A 24065-nucleotide genomic window follows, 5' to 3' on the forward strand; every position below is an offset into this window, starting at 1 on the left:
CCCCACTGGCCTTCATTATCCAAGTGGAATCAACATAAGGCAAGTGCCGGGAGAGACAGGCCAATAGAATGGTGATGAAGTCCAAGTCTGGCACCGACAGTTCTGGGTTCAAATCCAGCCTCTTCCACCCAGAGACCTGGGGTGAGTTCGTGACACTTGACCTACTACAATCTTATATCCTTACCTATAAAATGGGAAGAGTGATGCCTTCTGGGTTTTCACAAGGATTCAGTTAATAACGCACGTCACCTATGAGTGCTCTATAGAGTATTTATATATGCTTGCTTATTTATTTTAATTTCATCTCCCGAGGGCCTTCTGGAATAGGGAAGAGAAACCTCAGGACGGCAGCCTGAGGGAGGGGGGAAGGACACGACTGTGTCCTTTGGGGGAATTGTGGGCAGGTTGGATTTCTCTGAGCCTATATCTGTCTGAGAACCAGCACTGGAGACCCTCCAGGCCGCCACCCCCTTCTTAAAGTGGGGCTCACCAGCTGTGTGGCCTTGGGCAACTTGCTGAACTTCTCTGTGCCTCATTTCCTTGTCTGTAAAATAGAGATAATAGCAATAAACCTTTCATGAGATTCTTGTGAAGAACTGACACATTCATTCAAGGAAAGCTCTCAGGACCCCGTCTCTAGACACTCATAAATATAAGAAATGAGAAAACCAACAAGACACTAGCATTTGCCAAGCACTTATATGCATGTCTTCAGGGCCATGTCTCAGTTACTCCTTATGACAACCATATGAGGTAGGTGCCACTGCCATCCCTATTTTACAGATGAGAAAACAGAGGCCGAGGAACTTCAGCAACTCTCCTAAGGTCACACAGGAAGTGGCAGAACGTCCCAGGCTAGGGCGACCAGGGGCCAGGGCTACCATCTTACAATCAGCAGGAAAGGCAAGAGGAGAAGTATTAACCCCAAATGAGCACCTGTGTGCGAGGCTGGGTGACATGGCAGGTGCATTACTTATGTCCATTCGCTCATCCCCTATTCAGGAATGACCGAGGTCACCAATCCTCACGACAGCCTGTGGTGTGACCAGGGTTGTTGCTCCCCATTCTCCAGGTGAGAAAACTAGAACTCAGATTAGTGAAGAATTTGTGCAGGGCCACCCAGCATGTGCACTGGGAGGGGGTCGAAGCCCTGCCCGCTGACCCCAGGATCCCAGTGCCCGCCACACTGGGCCACCACGGCATGTGGACATTCAGTGTGGCCTCTGGCGTCAGGTTGCCCGGATTCAAGTCGTGGGTCTGCCCCTTACCAGCTGGGGGGCCTCAGGCAGTTCACTTCACCGCTCCAGGCCTCAGTTTCCCCGTCTGCATAATGCAGATAATAATAGTTTGTCGTTCATAGGATGGTTGGTAAAGGCTGAGGTGTTTATCCGTGAGGAGTTCTCAGAATGATGCCTTGTATCAGCTATGTTCACCCAGCAAGACTTTCTTTAAGGTGCAATGGTGCTAGGTTGATACAAATAGTAAAACAAACCTTTGAAGTTTTGCAGGAGAGAGATTGCAATAAAACCCTGGTTCCCAGGCTTTAGTCACTCAGGTAACAACTTCACTATTTCCCATATATTCCAATTAGTTATTCATTTGTTTGTTTAGCAACAGCTTTACTGAAATGTAATTTACATACCATAACATATCCATTTAAAGTGTACAATTCAGTGGCTTTTGGTATATTCACAGAGTTGTGCAACCATCTCTATAGTCAACTTTAGAACATTTTCGTTTCCCCAGAAAGAAACCCTGTACCATCTAGCGGTCACTCCCATTCTCCCCTCTCCCCAGCCCCTGGCAACCACGAGTCTACTTTCTGTCTGTTCTGGACATTTCATATAAGTGGAATCATACAATATGTGGCCTTTTGTGTCTGGCTCCTTCGTGTAGCATGATGTCTTCCAGGTTCACCCACGCTGTAGCAGGTGTCATGCTTTGTTCCTTTTTATGGGTGAACAATATTCCATGGTGTATATACACCACATTTGGTTTTTCTATTGATGGACATATGAGTTGTTTCTACCTTGTGACTATTATGATTAACACTGCAGTGAACATTCATGTACATGTTTTTGTGCAGATGTGTTTTCGTTTCTCTTGGATATATACTTAGGAGGGGAATTGCTGGGTCATATGGTGAGTCAGTTTCACTTTTGTGGAAAGTTTTCCAAAGTCACTCACAACACTTTACATCCCCACCGGCGGTGTACGCGGCTTCCATTTCCTCCAGATTCTCACAATCATTTTCTTGTTATTATCTGTGGTTTTGACACTAGCCATTCTAAGGATGTGAGGTGGTAACCCTTGTAATTTGCTTGCATTTCTGTGATGGTTAGTGATGTGAGCATGTGCTTGTTGGCCATTTGTGTATCTTCTTGGAAGTAATACCTATTCAAATCCTTTCCTCATTTGAAAAATTGAGTTGTCTTTTTATTATTGAGTTGTAAGGGTTCATTATATATTCTTAGATATAAATCTCTTACCAGAGATAAGATTTTTCTCCCATTCTGTGGGTTATCTGTTCACTTTCCTGATGGCGTCCTCTGAAACACAAAAGTATTTAATTTTGATGAAGTCCAGTGTATCTATTTTTTCTTCTGTTACTTGTACTTTTGGTGTCATGTGTAAGAAATCACTGTTTAATCCAAAGTCATGAAGATTTACCCCTGTGTGTCCTTTTCAGAGTTATCTAGTTTTAGCTCTTACATATAGGTTTTTGATCCATTTTGAGTTAACTTTTGTTTATGGCGTGAGGTTGAGTTCTAATGTCAGTCTTTTGCATAAGGATATTGCACATGATTTATTTATTTACTTAATAATTTCTTTAAAAGAATATGCTTTTAAAGTTTGACCTCATCTAGGCCAAATAATATTTTTGAGATTCCCAGGCTTGGTGAGTTTTGTCACTTAAAAAAAAATACTGTGTAATCAAAAATAAACAAAAACGATTAAACTCTTCTATAGTTCTAGCCCGCATCTCCCCCAGTCATGTCATGTGCTCCACTTTGGGAAATGATGCTTATTACAAAGGACATTGGGACGAGGGAAGGTATAGCAGGGGCTGATGGGAGGCCCTCCCTGCAGAAGTGACATTTGGCCTTGAACCTGACACGCCCACTAGGTGTTAGCTTTAGGAGAAAGGGGCGGAGCCTGGCAGCTCGATCCAAGCGGAGGGAACTGCATTGCGCAGAGGTCTAGAGGAGAGCAGGATCAGAACTCATGCTGGACAGAGATGGGAAGAGACACAGAGACATGGAGAGACATAGAGGGACACAAAGAGAGAGCCAGAAAGGTGAAGCCCCATGCATGCGCGCGCGCGCACACACGCGCACACACACACACACACACACACACACACACACAGAGCGCATTACTCCCTGCAATGCGCTCCCTGCAAAAGTCAGGAAGTCTGAGAAGCAGTTCCATTGACTGCGTTCTGTTTCTGTGCCAGCCCTGGCGAGGCTTCCCCCACACTGTGTGGGCTCCTCCTGGCAGCTCTGCCCAGCAGGGAACTTCTTCTCTCCCCGATAGAGGAGGCACTGTGCTCATTCCAGGGCTCAACCAGGGAGGGCAGGGAAGCCAAGACACCCTCTGGGAGATGAAGATGGTGGGAGGGGCTGGCCAGCATGGGGCGGGGCAGAGACAAGGTCAGGGAAGGAGGTCTGGATTTGGATCTCGAGTAACCTTTAAACTGCAGGACCTTGGGCAGTCTTCTCCCCAGAGGTACCCCCAGCCCCCGCCAGGCCTGTCGAGCTCTCACATTCCGTGACTCCCTACTATCATCATTATAACACGCTACTCAGATTCAGCTGCCCTTTTACAAATTTTTAACAAGCCAAGGTCAGTGTTAACACCCAAAGTTGAGATGGCAATCTTTGCTTTCTGTAGCTGATATCTGAAAATATCTGATCCTCGGGCCAGAGGCATGGGGTACATTCCTGGTTCCACACAGCTGGGGTGTTCCTCTCCAGCTAGCTCAGTGGTATGTTAAATAGGAATTCAGATGAAAAAAATTAAAACCTTCTGAGGTCAAATACCAGAAGGTTGGTTTTGCAAACAAACTTTTGTTAGACAAAGTCAGCAGGTTTCTTTCCTGCAGGACTTGTCAGAGCCTTTAATATGCTAATGTGCACTGGGACCCTGGGTGGAGGGTGTCAGTCAGGGAGCAGGATGTGAGGGCATTAGGAGAGCATCACATGTGTTGACCAATAAGGTTTAAACACAGAACCTTTCTTTGCCATGGACCATCCTTGGGGTCTAGTGTTCCCAGGAAGAAGGGTCCCCAGTGCCAGCAGGTGCCTGCCCATCCCTCTCTGTGCCTTTCCCAGAGCTGAGCACATAGTAGGCCCGCAGTACATATGTGGTAATAGATTGGAACTCCAGGGAAAGAGTGAACAGGCTTTCTCATGCTCTGTTTATTTCAGCTCTGTGCTGCAGTAAAACCTTGACAGGGCTAAGTATCCAGGGAAGATGGAGTTAAAATAGCACAGATTTTAGCATTGGCTAATTCCCTTGGACAGGGCCTTCACTCTACATCAGAATTCTATTCCAGAGAGTCCAAAAAACATCCTTGAACCTGGGACTTGAGAGTCACGAACAGTGCACGGTGTGTAACATGGAGCGATCGTTTCCCAAACAGGACCCTGATGGACCTGCTTCTCCTCCTGAGAGGAAAGGCCTGTGTGAGCTCAAGAACCAGCCTCCTTCCCCACCTAGCCTGACTTCCAGTTTTCAAAAACCATTTGTTATCTACTTATAAAAGTAATACCTGCTCACTATAGAGAATGTAGGAAACGTGCAAAGTGACAAAGAAGGAAATAGAAATAATAACTATAACCATTTATAATCCCACCCCTCCCTCAGGACAGGTACAGGAATACCTAGATGTATTGTCTACTGGTGTTTCAGGTATGGATATATGTACTTAAACATAATCAGAAGCTGCATGTACTAGTCTGCTTGGGCTGCCATAATGGAGTGCCACGGACTGGGGGGCTTTAACAACAGACATTTCTTTATTTTCTCACAATTTTGGAAGTTAGAAGTCCAAGATCAAGATGCTGCCTGGGTTGGTTTCTGGTGAGACCCCTCTTTCTGGCTTGCAGATGGCCAATTTCTCACTGTGTCCTCACATGGTGGAGAGAGAGCTCCAGGGTCTCTTCCTCCTCTTGTAAGGGCACCAACCCTATGGGATTAGGGCCCCACCCTTCTGACCTCCTTGAACTTTAATTACCTCTCTAAGGGGTCTCTCTCCAAATACAGTTGCATTGGGGCGTTAGGGCTTCAACATATGAATTTGAGAGGGGACACAATTCAGTCCATAACACTATAATACCTACAGTTTGGTATCTTACATTTTTACAATCCATATTCTAACCCATGTTATCCTCTTGGACTCCGGAGTTGGATATCTCTGCGTTCCGGTTTCAGTCACAGTTCTGGACAGCCCTGTGACTCTGGGCAAGATACTTAACCTCTCTGAGCCTCCATTTCCTCGTCTGTAAAGTGAAGGTGACAATAGTACCAGCGTTTGTGGTCATTCAAGGGTCGGATGAGATACCCATTGGCACACAGTAAACACTTCCTGAGTATGGTCTTTTCATTTCTATTTGGAACATTCCCCAAGGCTTGAAGTAGCCTTTGACAACATAATATTTAATGGCTTTATAATACTCCATAGCATGGATGTGCCCAATTTCCCATAACCATTCCTCAAGATGATATGAGGGCAGAGAGAAGCTATGAGAAGGAAGGCAGCCCCGGCACTTCTGAAGCCAGCAGGCAGCAGGTTAACTCCGAGCTGCAGGGCTGCTAGAAACCTGGCAACCAGTTTTCCCCATTTGGGATCCTTGCCCTGGAAGGCCGGCCTCACAGCAGTGCTCCAGTCAGATGGAGACAAAGAGGGCAGGAGGGGAGGCAGGACTGATTTATGAAGTGGGAAGATGCAGGGAGTTAAATATTCATCGTGTGGATAACAGAGGCTAAGGGGAGACGCTGTGTCCCGGAGGAGCGTCACTCAGTGGAAGGTGGGGTATGAAGAGAAGAGGGAAATTACGAGCTGGAGAAGAAATGCTGGTTTAGCATCCAGGAAACAATCTTTGAGATGATGAGATCCAGCGAGGGGGAATGTTGCACACGCCGGGCATCACTGGTGGGACGTAGGCGCCTCCACCCTAGTCCATGCCACTGTCCTCTGTTGCCAGCCGGGACAGCTTCCTGCCCGCTCTCCACACCCTGGCTCTGGTCCCCCTGACAAAGCATCCTCCATGGAGCGACCACGGTGATATATAAAATAGGAGCCAGAGCAGGACACCTCCAACCTTCCAATGGCTTCCAGAACACAATCCAGCCTCCGAATCACGGTCTGGCCTCCTCCTCCCCCTTACCTCATCTTAGACCTTACAGGTTGAGCTCTTCTCGGCCCTAGGGTCTTCCCCGATGCTCTTGTCTCCTTCCAGAAGGTTCTCCCCTCCTTGCCTGAGTAACTCTTGATGTTCCTTCAGGTCTCAGATTTAAATTGTTCTTCCTGGAAGCCTATCCTGCTCCCACCAGACTAGGTTAAGACCCATCCATGATCCCCTCTCCTTTGTAGAACACGTGGGCACCTATAACAATTGACATTAATGAAAGATTTGCATGATTATTATTTTAAAATTAAGTCTATATTAAATTTTAGGTTTTAGGTTTACAGAAAATTGAGCAGATCATGCAAAGAGTTCCTAATACCTGGGCTCCCCACCCAGTTCCACCTGTTATTAACATCTTTCATTAGTGTGACACATTTGTTATAGTTGATGAACCAACATTGATACAGTATTGTCAACTCAAGTCCACAGTTGACATTAGGGCTGTATCTTGCTGCTGTGTGCTTCTGTGGGTTTTGACAAATGTGTAATGTCGTGTGTCCACCATGACAGTGTCATACAGAGTCACTTTCCTGCCCTAAAAATCCCCTGGGCTCCACCTATTCATCCTCCCCACCCCTCCCCCAATCACTGATCTTTTCATTGTCTCCCCGATGGACCCTATCCTCCATCAGAGGAGGGACCCCGTCTGCTTTGTCGACCATTATACTCACCATCCCCAGCTCAGAGCCTGGCACATAACAGGTGCCCTATAAATATTTTTCTTTGTGTACTTTAATAAAAAGAAAATCCTACCAAACACATTATTCTGCAGTTTGCTTTTTACAAATATTGACAATATATCTTGGAAATATTCCCATATGAGAATATAGAGCACTCTCTCTCTCTAACTTTTTATTATGGAGGATTTCCAACATGCATACAAAAATAGAATCTACTATAATGAACTGCCGTATACCTGTCACCCAACTTCAGCAATTAACTCATAGCCTTTCTTGTTTCGTCTGTATGTCTGCCCATATTTTCTCTTTCTGTGTTATTCTGAAGCAGATCCCAGACATCAGATACTTTCATCTGTAAATACTTGTGTGTGTCCCTAAAGCTAAGGACTTTTAAAGATGTAACCACAATACCATCATTGCCTTTAATAAACATTAATTTAATATCACCAAATGTAGTCAGTGTTCAAATTTCCAGTTGTCTCACGAATACACATTGTTTATCTGAGTTTAGAGGTTGTTTGACCAAGATCCAGATGAGGTCCACGATCTGCACTTGGTTGCTTTGCCTTTGAGGTTTCTCTTGATCTGGGTCCCTCCTTCCTCCATTTCAAGTTGTGCCCCTTGCAATTCATCTGTCCTATAAACTATATCATCACTTCCGGATTTTGCTGATTGCGTCCCCCTGGTGTTGTTTAGTATGTTTCTCTGTCCTCTGTATTTCCTATCAATTCGTAGCTGGATCCAGAGTGTTGATCAGATTCAAGTTCAATTTGTCTTGACGAGACTTTTTCTTTGGTTGTCTCTCTCTATTGATGCTCTGTGCCTACAGCTATCCATTCGGTAGGGGATGCTACATGGTGACTTTCAAATTCTCTCCTTCCTTCTTCAATTATCAGCTGGAATGCTTCTATAAAAAGAAACATCCCGTCATCAACTATTGGTTACCTGGAGGTACCCTTTTTATAGGACAGGCGAGACAAATGCTTGATTCTTTCCCTTTATTTACTGGTTTCAGAATGATGAGTTGCCTATAAATATTTGAATGAATGAATGAATAATACATGTGTGGATGAATTGACAGGCTTTTTGGAGTTGGGGCTTCTTTCTGCCCTCAAGGGCATGGTTGTGGGCCGCGGTTGAGAGCAGAGGTGCAGCCTGGGGCCAGGTCCACGTCCCCACAACCAGGGACAGGTAACTCTTGCTACCTGTCAACCCTCCATGGTTGAGAGCAAAGGTGATCAGAAGCTGCGTTACTGAAAATTCAGCACCTGGGACAAGGGCATCTCATCACCCCACCCTCACCGAGAGGTAGGAGCCAGGGGTACCTCATGCTGGGGAAGGACTCAAAATGGTGAATCCGGGAGTATTTGTCCCAAAGGAGAGTCGTGGCAGGTTGGACAGATGGCCTCAAGAGTCCCTTCCAGGCCACCCTCCAAGCCCCTCCAGAGAGCTGGACCAGCCCACCCACACGCTCACTGACGCCTTGCCCCCTCTGTGTCCCCCCAGGTGCAAGTGCAACCTGCACGCCAACCTGTGCTCCGTGCGCGAGGGCAGCCTGCAGTGCGAGTGTGAGCACAACACCACCGGCCCGGACTGCGGCAAGTGCAAGAGGAGCTTCCGCACACGGTCCTGGCGGGCTGGCTCCTACCTGCCACTGCCCCACGGCTCTCCCAACGCGTGTGCGTACGCAGAGCGCCCGCTGCGCCCGGGCCCCCCCCAGCCCCCTCCCCCCTCGGACCAGTGAGGCCATGGTCTCCCCCCAGCCTTCAACCTCAGGAGCTGTGGATCTCATCACACACACACATGCACACACATGTCCTCCCTACAGAGGTGTGCACACAGAAACATGCACGCATGCACACCTGGACACACGTGCGCACACACACATATGCACACACAGGCACACCCCTTGTTGCCAAGCTCCTAAGCGCCAGGCCCTGTCATCAAGAACCTCTAGCACACCTGCATCCTGCTGGAAACCTGAGATGAGCTTCCTCAGCAACCTTCCGCTGACCTTCCCCTTCTTGCCCCCAGGGCAGGAGAGAAGGCCCAGAGGGTGTCAGGGAGGAGGGGGTGGGGACCCCTCACTCCGGGTTAACCGTGAGGAGCAGCGCCATCCCTTGTAACCAGTGTTTATGGGGCATTTACATAGCCAAGTGCTATGGGGTCCCCACTCCCTCAACCCTTCGGGTGGCCCCAGGAAGCGGGTCTCCTATTATCCCATTTTACAGAGGGGTCCTCCGAGGCCCTGGCCCGTGCCCTCTGCATGGTCCTCTCCTCTCCCGGCTCAGCCTTCCTGTGCCAGAGGTCACCCTCAGGGTGCGCCCACACACGCCTGCACTATGAACACCCTTTGGGGGCCCCCATCACTGGCCCCCAACATAGTCCCTGGGTATCTCCATGAAACCAAGAGTCCCAGGGAGCCCCCAGCTGCCATGGGTAAGGGGGCCTGGGCTGGTCCCAGAGTGGGATCTCCCCAGCTGCCCCCACCCCAGTGATTTGCTGACGCCGGTCAAGTGCTTTGACAAGGAGGCTGCACCGGGCATATTCTCTACACAGCTTCTCAGCCCTCACAGTAACCCCTCGGGTGCTATTTTCATTATTATCCCACTCTCCAGATGAACAAACAGAGCCCCAGTGACCCTCAGTGCCCTCCTAGTTCAGCAGCAAGTTAGATACCACCGCTGGACCCAGCTCCAAAGCCAGGCTGGGCCGCCGGCACCGCTCAGCTCGCCCCTCCTGGGCACGCTCCCAGGAGCCCCTCCATCGGCACCCCCGCGACCAACCGGTGAAAGATTTATGCAACTTTAGGCTGACAAAGCCGGAAGCCTCGCAACGAGGCTGTGACAGGCATGTTGGGCGTGTGCGGGCGCCGCTAAGGAAGCCTTTGAAGGGTGACCTCCCAGAGTCACGGCACCTGCTGGCCTGCAAAGGCACAGAGCGCTCTGGGCGACAGCCCAGCCCCGCCCGCTCCCCCCTCGCCGCCGCGTGCCCAGCCCACCTCTTTGTTGCCAGGACCGTTTCTTGAACACTTTCCTTAGTCGCTGTCACCTCCCTCTGGCTCGCAGGCTCATCCCTTCATCTGTCCTGCTGGCCCCCCCACCTCCCCGCTTCCTCTCTGGACCCTGTTCTCCTCCCGGAAGGATCCCCCCAAGGTCCCCCGGCACCCGCAGGCTAAGACCCTTACCTGCAGGTCATGCACTGTGGGCCCCCATGTGCATCCTCCCAGGCCCCCCTCACTGTCCCGCCACCAGGGTCACCAGGGGAGGTCCTCATGCCACACGTCCCCTGCCCACACCCCGGCGTCCACCCCAGGGCTCCCGGGGCACGGAGGGGTGTCCTCACGCTCTGTCCTTTGTCAGGACCGCCTGGAGGGGAAGCTGTGGCCCCGGCTCCTTCCTTCTGAGACTGACGATTCCCGCCCTGGTACCCAAAGTCCCAGGTCAGACCGTGGCCTTGGGCCCCTCTCACCCCCAGGGCACAGACAGAAAGGCCCGGGTCGGAGTCAGGCCTCTGCCACTTGCAGCTGTGTGGCCCTGGACAAGCCATTTCTCCGCCTGAGCCCTGTTTTCTCAGCTGTAGAATCAGGACCCTAATAAAACCCCCTGTGGGGCTGTTGTGAGGACTGAATGGCCCAGGTGGGGAAAGCGCTCAGCCCGTGCCCACGTGCAGAAAGCTCTCAACACGTGGCAGGCGCTGCGATCATCTTCCAATCAGTCGTTCAGCCACCGTCCCTGCGTTTCCTCAGATGGGAGCCTGCACCATGGTTTCCCTCTGGTGGTAACTTCCATCAGAGCTTCCAGTAAACCAGTCTGTCCCCGTGGCTGGGGACCCTCATGTTCTCTGAAATCCCATCACTCCTGAGAGAACGGCCACCCGCCTCCTTGTCCTGCACTGGAGGACCCGAGAGTCTAAAATCAAATGAGAAGGGTGCCTGTGAAGCCCCCAGCAGAGGCTTATCAGCAGGTCCCCTGATAGGGTAAGTCACAGCTCTGAGACTCAGTTTCTCCATCTACAAAATGGGCTAATAGGGCCCCTCCCTCTCAGGGCACCGGTGAGGATGGAATGGATGGTCTGACCCAATCCCTGCACGGTGAGGTGCCCAGGCCCCTTGATTTCCTTTCCCCAGCCCTGCCACCCCCTCCTCTGCAGGGAGGAGGTGGCCGGGCCCCTTACTCTGCTGTGACCCTTCTCTTTCCGCAGGTGCCGCCGCAGGCTCCGCCGTTGGCAGTAAGTACACACCTGGGTCACCATCACCCTGGGAAGGCGACTGGGGCCCTCAGTGCACGAGCCTCTTTGCATGTCCTGGGAAGAGCAGGAGGGGAAAGACAGGGCTTTCCTGTCGCCCTGGATCCACAGGCCTCACCACCCGCTCCTCTAATCCATTTGCTTCTTCCCCCTCCTCACCCCCTCCTTCGTGTCTCACAATTCCTCCCCTCTAGCTTCTCAGCTGGTGCTGCTTTGGAAAGGTCCCCTTGCCCCCCGGAGGAACTCTCTGCTCCTCCCTCTCCTGCCAGGCAAGAGTGGGGGTCACCTTCCCCGACCAGAACCCCCCCACCCCCAGTCTGACCATGGGGTTTGGCCTCCCTCCGGGCAGCCCGCAGCTATCACCTCTGCAGCCGCTCGCCCACGGGGAGGCTGAGGGAAGTGAGCCCGGATCCCGACGCGTCCAGGTCAGCTCAGGCCCCAGAGCAGCCAGACCATCTGAAGGAGGGTCAGGGGAGCCCCGAGAACTCAACAGGGAAGGTGAGGGAGGGCGGTAGGGGGTGACCAACTATCACGAAGTCATCATCAAGCACGCGCAGTGCCAGGCATCGGCTAAGCAGGATACTCGTACTATCTCATTTCATCCTTGAAGCCACCGCCCCCCTAGGTGGGTATTGCCATCTGTTCTCAGATTCAGCAGGAGAGAACTTGTCAAACGGCCAGCCAGTGCCAACCCCAAGTCTCAGAAAGGCTTCCAGGGGCGCCGTCTCCCTCCGCCAGGGCTCTTTGGGGCCACACTCAGCCCCGGGGCTGCTCCCTGTGGGACACCAGTGGGCGGAGAGGGGGCCAGAAGAAGCTGGACCTGGAGGGGACGCTGGTCCGCTCAGGGGGGTCTTAAGTTGCTTCTCTGCGTTGCTCCACACCCACCAACTCCCCCACCCTCTCTTGCTTTTCTCATCTCTTGCCAGGCATCAGCAGGTCTCGGAAAGACCCTGTCCCCAAAGCCCCTGTGGCCGCTGTGGCCGTGAGGGGGGACCCCACCACTCCTGCCCCTTCCACATCCACTGCTTGGGCCCCCATGGCCCCCAGCACCCCACAGCCCACAGGTGGGTGCCCAGCTACAGCCCCAGCTGCCCTGCCCTTTCCCACTTCTGGCCCGAGTCCCTGCCTCTCTCTGTGATGTGTGATGATGTGGGAGCATCAGCCCTGGGGAGGGCAGGGGCTTGGCTTTTAGAGTAGAGAATGCTAGATCCCAGAGCCGCAAGAGCATGGTGCCAAGAGGCCTCCGGGCCGTCTGGACCCACCTGTCACTGGGCCCAGCCAGGGCATCCAGGGCTCACGTGAAAGTCCTGCATCCTCTTCCTCCTGCCCACCCCCGCCAGGGCACTGCTCAGCCTGGCTTAAAGGCGGGGTGACCTAGCAGGGGGGCCCAGGGGAGCCGGCCCAGGCCCCGCCCCCACCAGCCATCCTAGCCCCGGCTCTGCCCCCTGCCCACGAGCAGCTGACCCCCGGGAACGGACAGTGCAGGGTTAGTCAAGAAGGTAGTCTCCTCGGATCAGCAAGGCGGAAGGGACCCTCTGAGCTGGCGTTTTCACACTCTGGACGGCTGGGCCCTTCGGGGCAGGGCCAGGCCAGGGGTGTGTTCAAGGCTTGGGGTGCTGGGGTGGCCCCCTGGTCTCACCCGGTCTCACTTGGGGCATCCCACCAGCTCCTGCCTGCTGCGAGTGCCAGGAGTCTGAAAGGACTCATCCTTCCCAGAGGATGCCGGGAAGATGTGGCCAAGGTCCCTGGTCCCCAGCAGTGTGCCCCGCCTCTGCCCCACCCCCTCTGCAGGGAGGAGGTGGTGGGGTAGGGGGCTCCTTACTCCTTGGGCAGTGCCGTGCCCCTTCCTCTCTCTGATGCTCATGGACCCTTGGAAGGGTGGCATTTCCAACGGGCAGAGAGCCCTCCGTCAGCTGGGGAGGGATCCCCGACACTCCGGCTTCGGCCTGTTGGGGGTTGGTGCTCCGCAAGCCCCCAGCCAGTGAATGCCGTGGAAGAGTCCCCCTCGCCCAGCTCCTCCGCTGGACCAGAGGGCGACACATCACACTTCCTTTCTTTCTACCTCCTTCCCTTCTTCACGGGAGACATTTGCAGGGGGCAGGGGTCTAGCCGGGAGATTCGAGGATTTCAGAATGGCTTCTTGGCCCAGGAATCCTCTTTGGGGTGGAGGACATGCGTCACTCTGGAAATCCGGGCTCCGGACACAAGTTGGTCCAGCCGCCTGAGACTTGCGCTTTTTTTGCTGAGCTTGTGATGGGCAGACGGGACCAAAAATAGTCGTGGTAGGTCCCGTGTCTGGCTGCAAACGGTGATCTGTCTGGGTGGGAGGCCAGACACACACACATTGAGGAATCCGGACCCCGTTTTTGGAGCTGCTTCTGACGTGGTACGAAGGGTGCAAACTGCAAAGCTAGGAGTTAAGGAAAGCATCCGAGTCAGGGCGGTGAGCCTGGACGAGAGAAGGTTTGAATCGTGAGGGTCCCCAGGACCCAGGTGGTGAGAAGGACGTACCCCGCCCTCCAGGCAGGACCAGCATTCAGCGGGGTCATGGTCCACTTTGCATCCTGAGTCCAGTGCCGGGCTGCAGGCATTAAGAGAAAAAGGCGGCTGCGGTGTGACAGCCGGTGACCTGAGTGTCCCAAGTCTTAGGGGTCATCAGTCCTCTTTAGCAACTGAAGCCTATGCCTGGGCCCCCATGATGCCCATTCCCCCCACCCCACGAATCGTGACTCTCACTGCAGCTAGTGGAGCTCAGACGTCTCCTGGGCCAGGAGCTTGTACTCTATTCCTTGCTCACAGCCCCACGAGATGGGGCTGTTATCTTCCTAGTCCCATAGGTGAGGATATGAAGGCTTAGGAAGAAGCAGCTGGATTTTTATGGTATGTAAATGATACTTAATAAAGCTGTTTTAAAAAAAGAAAAAAGAAGCAGTTGCTCAAGGTAACAGGCAGGACCTGAACTCGGGGCTCACTGACTCCTGATGTTTCCTGCCCACTCAGCCACCCCGTGCCGCGGCCCCGAGGCCTCGGGGGTCTGTGAGGTGGTGCTGCCTTTAAGACCTGGCTTGCACAGCTCCCCAGTTCCAAAGGAACGGACGGGGCCTGCATCTGGCCTTGGCAAGTGACACGGGCCATCGTGAGACGGCTCCTCCCGCATACCTGAGCGTGTCCCTGGAGAACCCAGTTTTTCCACCCCCAGGCCCCCCTGAAGGTCCTGATTCTCTCCAGGTACCTCCCAAGAAGTGCGTCAGGCTCTCTGGCCCAAGTCCACCTGGGCCCTTGAACCCCTGGCCCAGATGTTTCTCCCTTCTGCCAGTGTCAAGCTGTCCAGAGGGCAGGGGCTGCCGGCAGAAAGGCTGTTCAAGACCACTAACCCTCTCCCCAGCTTGGCCGCCGAGGGTGGTGGGAGAGAGGCTGCAAAGCACAATGCCTTCAGGGCGGGTTTATCGTGGTCCTAATTAAGCCCTTGCCAATTTGGGCACCCGCATTCTCTTCTCATTGAACATCCCATAAATGTCAATTTCATGTCCAGAGGCTCTTGGCTCCCAGCTGTAAAGCCTCCCACACTACTTAGCTGGTAGATTTTCTTTTTCTTTCCCCACCAACCGGCATCGTGCGTAATCCCTTTAAGAAGCGGAAAAAATCTGATTTCTCCCTTGTCCCTCTGGGTTTGTCCTTTGAAATTCGGCACAGAATGATTCCTTGCCTTGCCAGCCCTACCTGCGTCCCCTGCTGTGTGTCTGGTTAGTCTTGGAGATGGGCACGGTGACATTTGGGAGCTGACTCACGTTGGGGTCCCTGGTGAAAATGGGCCCAATCTAGGGGTCAGGGAGGATGCTCCAGTCCCCAGATTGGGGTTGGACAGGAAGAGGACCTTCTGGACACATTTGATGTCTTGGCCAGAACACACGCCCGCTTTACAGCCATTAGCCAGAGACTTTAGCGCAGAGAGGTCTGGGCCCAGATACATGGGACTTGATCTAACTCTAGCCTTCAGTGTGGCCCCGGTGACGGGGGCCACACAGGGAGGGAGATTCAAGAATCAGGTGTCCCGCCGAAGAAAGGACTGCCCAAAGTACGCAGATTCTCGGGCATGGGGCGCCCTTCCATCCGGTGTCCGTGCGCCCTTCATAGGCTGCCGTAGTGTAGACGCTGCCTCTCCTGTAGATTTGAACCCAGTTCTATTTGGCCAGTGTAGGCAGAGCCGCTTCTTATAGTACTGCTTCTTGTAAGGGGCCTGTATGCGGTGATGCCTCAGTAGGTCCCCAGGATACGCCCAGCCCCAGCCCCTTGCATAACTTGGTTTCTCCTCTTCTTTCCCCTAAGAGTGGATCAGGCCATCTACCGCTGCCCCCCTCTGGGCGAGCGCCCCCTGGCCCCAGGTGTCCTCCAGTGCAGAAGGTATGGGGAGCGGGGAGCTCCTTCTGAGACTCTGTAGTGGAGGGAGCAGGGGCACGGGGCGGGGACGCAGGGTGGCAAGGGGCCCAAGGGCGTCGAGGGGAGGGGCCTTGGAGCTCTGCCTGCCCCTACCCCCAACTCTCACCTACTTAGTGATACCACCACACCCGACCCCTTTCAGTCCTACACTCTAACCCTAACCCTAAGCCCCAAGGGCTTCCGAGGCAAGTGGAGACCCTGTCCTGATAACAGTAACCCTCTCTCTCCCACCATCGTGCTCACAGGACCCCCTGGGCCGAGGTGGAGCTCAGAGTCAGAGAGGGCTTCCTGCAGGGGGTTGGCTGTGAGTAGATGAAGGGGGAAGGTAGCCTTCCAGGCGGCAGGACCAGCTGGGCAGAGGCTTGGCGGTGGGATGGCAGGAAGCAGCGGTCTGACCAAGCGAGATGCAGGGAGGGGTCGTGGAAGGCACTGAGACCAAGCCCAGAGCCTCATTCTCCCACCGCAGTGGGAAGAAACACGTGGGGGCCCACAGGCTCCTTTGTAGCCGTCGTGGACACACCCAGGAGGCACACAGGGCCTGCCTGAGTCTCCAAGATGGGACGCTGTCCCCGGTCCCGGCTCACGGTTCCCTGGAAGTTAAGCCCTAATGCCTGGCTTAGGCAGCAGCCCAGCCCACACCTCCAGTTCCCCTCCGGCGCCAGCTGTGAGTGGTGAGCAGGGCTTTGCGCGCCCCCTGCTGGCAAGCAGTTCCGGAGCCGGACCCACAACGGTGAGGGTCTGCAGTTGCCAGCAACCTGGCCGGCCTCTGAGTCAGGGCGTCCTCCCCGGTGATGGAGAGCAGGCTGGAGCAACCACTTCCCGGCCCTGGACCCACTGGGGCACGACAGCCTCCCAGGCGGAAGCCGAGGAGACCATGGCATGCTCCCCCGCAAATACGGGGCTGGGATTCTGGGCAGTGGAAGGCAGGGCAGCCTGTGCTCATGGCTGGACGGCACCTGCCCAAGGGGAGTCCCTGGACGGTAAAGGACTCACTCTGGCTGGAGCAGGGAGCTTTCTTCAGAAAGGAAGGGAGGTGGCCAAATCTTGAATACCAGCTACAGACGCTGGACTTGACGCTCACGGGAGTTTGGAGAGGAGAGCGGAGAGCGAAAGTACAAGGGTGTGCAAAGCAGTGTTTCCAACCAGTCAAAAAACTGTCCAGCTTCAGCAAAGTATTTAGCACAATATGAGGGATGTTGGAGATAGAGAATAACTTGGAAGGATGAATCCAGCTGGATGTGTAGATGGTGTCCAAGGAGGGACCAAAGGCAGGCCTGGTTCTGTGTGCTCCTGGTTGTGCTATGTCGTCTCTGAGCAGGTGACAAAGCTGCTCAGAGCTTGCCCAGGGCACCTTGGGAGCCTGTGCTGAGCTTTACCTCGACCAGGACAGCCCACCCTGGGCAGCTGGACCACAGCTGATGAAAGAGCTTCTTTCTCATCTCTCCAAGCTGCGGGCACCTCCGCTGCTGCCCCCGCCCCTGCCAAGGCCTCCAGACTTTTCCAGCTCAGGCCCAAATCTCCTCAAGTGATGCCTATTGAAGAATTCGAAGGTAAGAGGAAGGCCCCGGGGCTGATCAGCCCCTCCTCCGGCCCCTCTCCCCCCCAACCTACACTGGAAAAAACAAAACAAAACAATGCAGTACATGGACCGATGCCCCCTCCCCGAGTAGCTGGGTCAAGGTGAATCGGAGCCTCTCTCGCCTCCAGTCCTCCCTCCCCAAGGGAGCTGGGAGCAGGTATGAGTCAGAAGTACAGTGGGCAAGCACGGGGCAGGCAGAGGAGCTACCAGGAATAGCCTGTCCTGGCTTCCCTGGGAGGTGTGGCCCAGCGGCTCGTCTTGGCTGAAGCAAGATCTGGGACACAGGGGTCACTGACAGTACTCCTTGGGACATCTGGAGGATGCCTCACCTTCTCACTGTCCCTGGAGGGACAAGGTGAAGGGGACGGGTCCAAGAGGCCATGGTGTGGGAATGCTCACCATCTCCTCCTGGGCACATCTCAAAGGCTCATTTCTCCAAGGTCTCCCATGCCCTTGACCCTGACACCTGGTCAGTCCCTCCTTCTCACATCACAAAATGGGGGTTGTGTCCTCTAGAGATACACAGATGGTGTCTCACAGAGGGGAGCTGGCATCCTTTCTTGTTCAAGGGGGTGTTGAGCCTCTTAGGAGGGACAGCAAGGGATGTCCCCCTCTGTGGCAGGGAAGGTGACCCTCCTCACCAAACCCCGCCCCTTGGTGATGTCATGGGAGCCACCTCCAAACCCCGGGGGCCTTGCCCCAGGTGGTCCCAGGTGCCTCCAGTGAGAGTCAGAAGCTGGGCCAGGGCTAGGAGGAGTCAAGGTGAGATGCTCGGGGCACAAACCTTAAGGCAGCACTCACTCTCAGGGTCGTGCCAGAGCAGGCCCTCTGATGCCAATGAGATTTGCAGAACAGCTCGGGCTAATAAGAAAGGGTCCTGCAGGTGGGTGTTTTCCTTCCAATCATCTTCCAAAGCAGCATGGGGAGGAAGCTCCTGGCCCTTTCCATCCTCTCCAGCGTTCATGCATGCGTCTACCCTTCATTGAATCACTGGGGTACCGTGGTGAACGCCATGAACCCAGGCACCGCCCTCCCTGAGCTCACGGTCTGGCGGCATGACCCATCTTTCCTGCATGAATCATGTCTAACCACCCCAGCATCACGAGGGCCTCCCTCCAGAAAGCAAGTCGCCCTGGTACCCGGCCAGGCTTTTAGCGGATGCTGCCCACTGGCCCTCCCTGGTGCCCTGCCCATGGGGCCAGGTGGTAATCTGTGAGCTGGGCCTACACGGGTTCTCGTTCGGGCCGAAGCTAGCAGGCCCATCTCTCCCCACATGGTACAGAAGTGTTGGAGACCCAGGGCACCTTCCTGTGCCAGGTCCTACCCCTGGCCTCAGTGTTCGGGAATGCCACCAGGGAGGGGGCAGCCAGAAGGCACACTCTCCGTCTGTTCTCTGACCCTTGGTGTTTCTCGCGTTTGGCCGGCCCAGACTGCGAGTGCTATGGCCACTCGAATCGCTGCAGCTACATCGACTTCCTGAACGTGGTGACCTGCGTCAGCTGCAAGCACAACACACGAGGCCAACACTGCCAGCACTGCCGCCTGGGCTACTACCGCAACGGCTCCGCGGAGCTGGACGACGAGAACGTGTGCATTGGTGAGCCCTCGGCTGGGAGGCAGGGGCCCCGCACGCGAGTGTGCGGACCAGGGTGCACGGGGGAAGAGCAGCGACACCCCTGCATCGGAATCCCCGGGGGAGGCCGGGGAAATGCCAATTCCAGGGCCCACTCTAGAGACAGACGCCTCCAGAATCCGCTCTATTAATAACCTCCCCATGTGGTTCTCCCTGCAGGCACTGGCATTTCAGAGCCACTAGTTCCAGTCAAAGACGGGTTCTAGGACTTGCCTGGCTGTGTGCCTTTGGGCAATTGTCTTCCCCTCTCTGGGGCTGTTTCCCTGTTTGTAAAATAGGGAGGTGGATCAGATCAAGGGTTTTCAACCGTTTTGGGGGGACTGAAGCTTTTCTTCAAACGAATTTTTTTCTCACGCTTTATATGCCCTCCATCCCCAGTGGGCAGACGGTTGGCTTTCTTTAAGCTCTGCTCCAGGACTGGCTTTTGGGGTAAAGAAGGAAATCTACAGGGGCCCTGGGCCCAGGCAGAGGCAGGCCATCCCAAAAGACCGAACATGTGGCCCACAACCAACACCCACTAGTCTGGAAGACGGTCTCCAGTAGAGGCCAGTTCTCAGCCCTCGGACGCCCAGCGCCCTTGGGAACCCATTGCCCATCCCCCGCCCAGCAGGCCAGCCCCGGCTGCGCACAGGAGGGGCTGCCCGCAAAGCTGCAGCTGTCAGCCTGAATTATGGCAACGGCCTTCAGATAATTTCATCACAACTCTAAAGTGATCCCAACGGAACTGCGCTGCCCATGTCACACCAGCCAGCAGCAGGGACAGGGCAGGGCCTCTGGATCCGATTAGAGGCGTGCCTCCTCCCCCAGAGCCTCCTTTTGCCTTGCCTGTCTACCTCGGCCCCCCACCCCCGGGCCCGGCACTAGGCGACAAGGACTCCCAGAGTGGGGGCATTTGGCTCCTCCCACGGAGCAGGGCGAGCTGGAGGCCTCTGGGGCTGCTCCACCCGCCCTGGAGAGGAGCTTCGGAGGCCGACTACGCCCTGCCCCCTCCGCACACACACCCCCGGCCCCCAGGACAGATGCCCGGTGGCCTCTGCTGAGGCTCCTCCCACCTGTCAGTCACAGCTCTTCGGAGCCAGGAGGGATCAGCGCCCGTCCCGGTTACAGAAGCGGAGACGCAGGCCCAGGGACGGGAATGGGATGGTCCGGGCCACACAGCGCCAGGGCCAGAGAGGGGAAGGGGCCTAGTGGATGTGAGAAAATGAAAACTGTCCCCTCGAGATCTGGACGCCCCAGGCGTCCCCACCCCGCCGTCCAGCGGCGGGTGCGGAGATCCGGCTGGGAGGGTTGCCGGGGTGGGCGGGGTGGGCCCGTGCGGACGGCGCCCACACGTCGCCCCTGATCGCTCGCCGTGCGCGTGTCCGTCTAGAGTGTAACTGCAACCAGATCGGCTCCGTGCACGACCGGTGCAACGAGACCGGCTTCTGCGAGTGCCGCGAGGGCGCGACGGGGCCCAAGTGCGACGACTGCCTCCCCACGCACTACTGGCGCCAGGGCTGCTACCGTGAGTGCGCGCCGTCCCCCTGCGCGGGGCCGCGTGCTGCGGCGCCCGGGGCGGGGCCTCGAGGCCGCCCAGGTCAGGTCCGGGTCGGTGGGTGGGTCCCAGGGGCGGGACCTGGCGCTTCCGGGGCGGGGGCCCGGTAGGTGGGCGGGGCCTGGTGTTGCCCAAGGCAGGTCCGGGTGGTGGGCGGGGCCTGAGGCGAGCCGGTGTAGAGTCGGTAGCGGGAAGGGGCTTGGAGGCCAAAGTGGAGCCTGGGGTTGGCTGCAGTTAGTTGGCTGGAGGCGGGCGGATTTGCGGGGAGTGGGGGAGGGAGGCGGTCCGAGGAAGTGAGGGGCTGGCGGATGGATACCCGACGTTAGCCACGGGAGGAGGGTGGAAGGGCGCCCCAGGCACGTGGAGCAGCACGTGCTAAGCTCTGGACGGGAGAGCAGGTGCGTCTGAAGAACCGCACCAAGGCCAGTGCCGGGGCCGGGGCCGGGAGAGCCGGGCAGCGGCGGGAGGGAGGCAAGGGCCCGGTCTCGCCCGGCCCTTGGTACCATCCCCGCCGGGACGCTTCGGGCCACGTGCGCCCTGAGCCTCCAACACCCGCTGGTCCAGGCCGCGCCCCCAGCGTTCACAGGTCCCAGGGGCTGAAGCTCCAGCGAGGGGCGGGGGGAGGGAGGGCTGGACCGGGCCGCCACCCGAGTTAACCGCCCCTCCGCCCCGCAGCCAACGTGTGCGACGACGACCAGCTGCTGTGTCAGAACGGCGGCACCTGCGTGCAGAACCAGCGCTGCGCCTGCCCGCGCGGCTACACCGGCGTGCGCTGCGAGCAGCCCCGCTGCGACCCCGCCGCCGCCGACGGCGGCCTGGACTGCGACCGCGCGCCCGGGGCCGCCCCGTGCCCCGCCACGCTGCTCGGCTGCCTGCTGCTGCTGCGGCTGGCCACCTGCCTGGACTGCTGAGCCCCGCGGAGGACCCCCGGCCAGGGGGGGAGGCCGGACCGTGCGCCCCGCCGAGCCCTACGCCCCGCGCCCGGCGAGCCGGGAGCCCGGGGGCCGGCGTCGGAGGCCCGGCGGCCAGAAGGGTGCGGCCCGAGCTGCTCCCAGGTGCTACTCAGCAGAGTCCTCCCCCCACCCCCGTCCCCCTCGAAGTGGCACCTGCCCCCGCCCCGGCGCCGCAGCTGTGTGGTCGCGGCCCCAGCGGCCCGCGATTTCGGTCTTAGTTTTTCTTTTATATTACCCACCGCCCCTTTCCTTTTTTTTTTTTTTTTTTTTTTTTGCGGGCGGTGAGACAGGGGGGTGGGAGAAGCGCTGCTCATCCCAACAGCCCCAGGTCCTGCCTCCTGCCTCCCTCTCCCCCCACCACACACACGACTGTTGCAGACACCCCCTGCGCCTGTCCCTGGCTCACCATCAGCCAGCGGACCCGAAAATCCAGTTGCCTCCACCTCTAGTCAATGACTTGATTCTCTTTTCTATTCTTTGTTTTCCCTTACAACCCACCAGACCCCAGGCCTTTCCAGAGGCCTGGTGACCAAGGAGCTCGCTGTCTGGGGGAAGGGAGTTAGGAAGGAGGGTTGGGAGGGCTGGAAACTTCCTTTTGTAGAGAACTATTTTTGTTTGTATTAACCGCCCCTATAAGGAGGGAAAAGAGCGGGGACTCTGGACACCACGGGGGTGGTTGATGGTGTATAATCTGACAGTAAAGAATCTGCTCACTGCTGCCTCCAGGGCCTGTTTTCTTTCTGTTCTTTTTTACCCAGCAAGTGTGGGAGTTAAAGGGGAGCCCACAAAATAGCCTTAAAGAAGCAATTTCACGCTCAAGGCCGTCCCTTCCCCAGGCCTTTCTGTGAATGACAGACAGGCATAGCCAGTGCAGCTCTCTCACCATGTGGCCAGGCCTGGCCCTGCAGTGACCTACGATGTCCCCAAACTTGGGAGGTTACCTCCCTCCTTCCCCCCGCCCCCCGGCAAAAGAAAATATCCAGAGCTTATTGGCACTTTGCCTTGGTTGTCCTCAAATTTAAAAGCATGTGGTAGACATTGATACCCTTGCTGAAAGTGCAAGGCAAGCGACTGGCAGAGCCGTCTACCAGGGCTCGACTCTGATGCTCCTGTTTATAAACCAGGATGGGGGTGTCCTATCAGGCCTGCTGGACCCCAGCCTCAGGCCCAGCGTCTGCTGCTGCCACCGCCTTCCAGAGCCCCCTGATGGTCACATGCCAAGGTGGGCACAGGCTGGTGGAGGCGGCAACGCAAAGACCCACAGCCGACCACCCTCTCCTCTCTCCTTCCTCTTTCCCTCCAGAGCACCAGGAAGGGGATGGCCAAGGGGACCAGGGGCAGTGTGGGAATTGTGAAAGGGAGCTCCAAAGAAAGGGGTGCATCAGCTTAGCCCTGTGCTTCTGGGGTGCCCGTGGGTCTCTCTGGCCCTTGGGAGTTGGATTTCCCTGCTGTCTCTCAAGAAGATCCAGATTTCCCTGCCCATCTGCTTATTTCCCAGCAGCCCCGGAAGATTCCCAGTCCACGGATCAGGTTCTGGTCCCTTGTTGCTCCTATGGCCATCCCCTCCCCCCCCCCGGCCCCCTCCCCCCACCCCCACCCCCACCCCCTGAGGTTACCCTCTGGCTGCAGCCGCTCTTTCCAGGCTGGGAAGTTTAAAACTGCGTTCCTCCTGCAAGTCCCCAAAGCAAGGCTCAGACGGAGTTTAACAAAAGTTGAGGATGACAAGAGATTACAACATGGCTACAGGTGGATATAAAATATGCTTAGAGCCTCTCCGGGTCAAACACTGACCCCTCCTGGCCTCCAGATCTCCCTCTGCTCCTAACCCCAAGAAAGTGCCTTCTTTCAGCTCCGCCCCTGCCCCTGCCCCGTGGCCTCAGTGGCTAAAAGAGAACATCCCTGGGGTCCTCGTGGACGGGAGGGGCCATGTGACAGCTCTGGCCAATGGGCTATAAGCAGGAGTGATGGGCGGGGCCTCCAGAAAGCTCCTTAGAAGCCTCTCCTCCCCTCACTCCCCACCCAGCCTCAGCTGGCCAAGTTTGGGGCCCTGGCGTTTCTCTCTTACCCCCTCTCCCCATGCTCTGGCGGCATGGGGTGGGAGAGCCACCCCCTCAGGATGGTGGAGCTGAGAGGGTGGAAGTTGGTTTTCTGAGGACCTAGCAGAGCAGGGGACGCCAGCCCTAGTTGCTGACCTCCACACTTCTTAATGTGTGAGAAAAAATAAACCTTGATATGATTAAAACTCTGGTCTTTGGATTTTCTGTTACACGCAGACTTACCAATTCCTAAGTTATTGGCCCTCCCCACCCAGCATCTTGGTCTCTGAGTCCACTGATGCAGAGACACTAAAATGTTACCCCCGCTTAGCCACAGCCCCTGTGTCATAACACTGCCCACAACGAAGACAACAGATGGCAGTGGCTTCAGGCCCAGGAGTTCAGGGCCTGTCAAGCCGCCTCTTTCCAGAACAGGACCTGCCTCCGCCTTCAAAGGAGCACAGGGCAGGCTGACCAAAATCCACCTCTAGATAAAACACCAACTGCAGGCTGCAATTTGTGAGCAGTGGTCACCTTCCTCCTAATCATCGT

The 24065-nt window shown here is 55.9% G+C and overlaps 1 protein-coding gene across 5 annotated transcripts in view; it reads left to right on the forward strand.

Annotated features, from left to right (window-relative positions):
- NTNG2 (netrin G2) overlaps nucleotides 1-22439 on the forward strand; it is a 75148-nt gene extending 52709 nt beyond the window's left edge. For 3 of the 5 annotated variants that reach the window (XM_036854116.1, XM_036854117.1, XM_036854118.1), the window contains 6 exons: nucleotides 8600-8772; nucleotides 11297-11323; nucleotides 17227-17328; nucleotides 18787-18954; nucleotides 20360-20494; nucleotides 21200-22439. In XM_036854116.1, the coding sequence (XP_036710011.1) occupies nucleotides 8600-8772; nucleotides 11297-11323; nucleotides 17227-17328; nucleotides 18787-18954; nucleotides 20360-20494; nucleotides 21200-21435 (841 nt within the window). In that variant the 3' untranslated portion in view covers nucleotides 21436-22439. Of the gene's footprint in view, nucleotides 1-8599; nucleotides 8773-11296; nucleotides 11324-15667; nucleotides 15743-17226; nucleotides 17329-18786; nucleotides 18955-20359; nucleotides 20495-21199 lie in introns of all 5 variants that reach the window. The other 2 variants (XM_036854120.1, XM_036854119.1) reach the window with 2 other exon arrangements.
- Nucleotides 22440-24065: the final 1626 nt, after the last annotated feature.

The sequence above is a fragment of the Balaenoptera musculus genome, chromosome 6 (assembly GCF_009873245.2).
Source record: "Balaenoptera musculus isolate JJ_BM4_2016_0621 chromosome 6, mBalMus1.pri.v3, whole genome shotgun sequence".
NCBI classification, from domain to species: domain Eukaryota; kingdom Metazoa; phylum Chordata; class Mammalia; order Artiodactyla; family Balaenopteridae; genus Balaenoptera; species Balaenoptera musculus.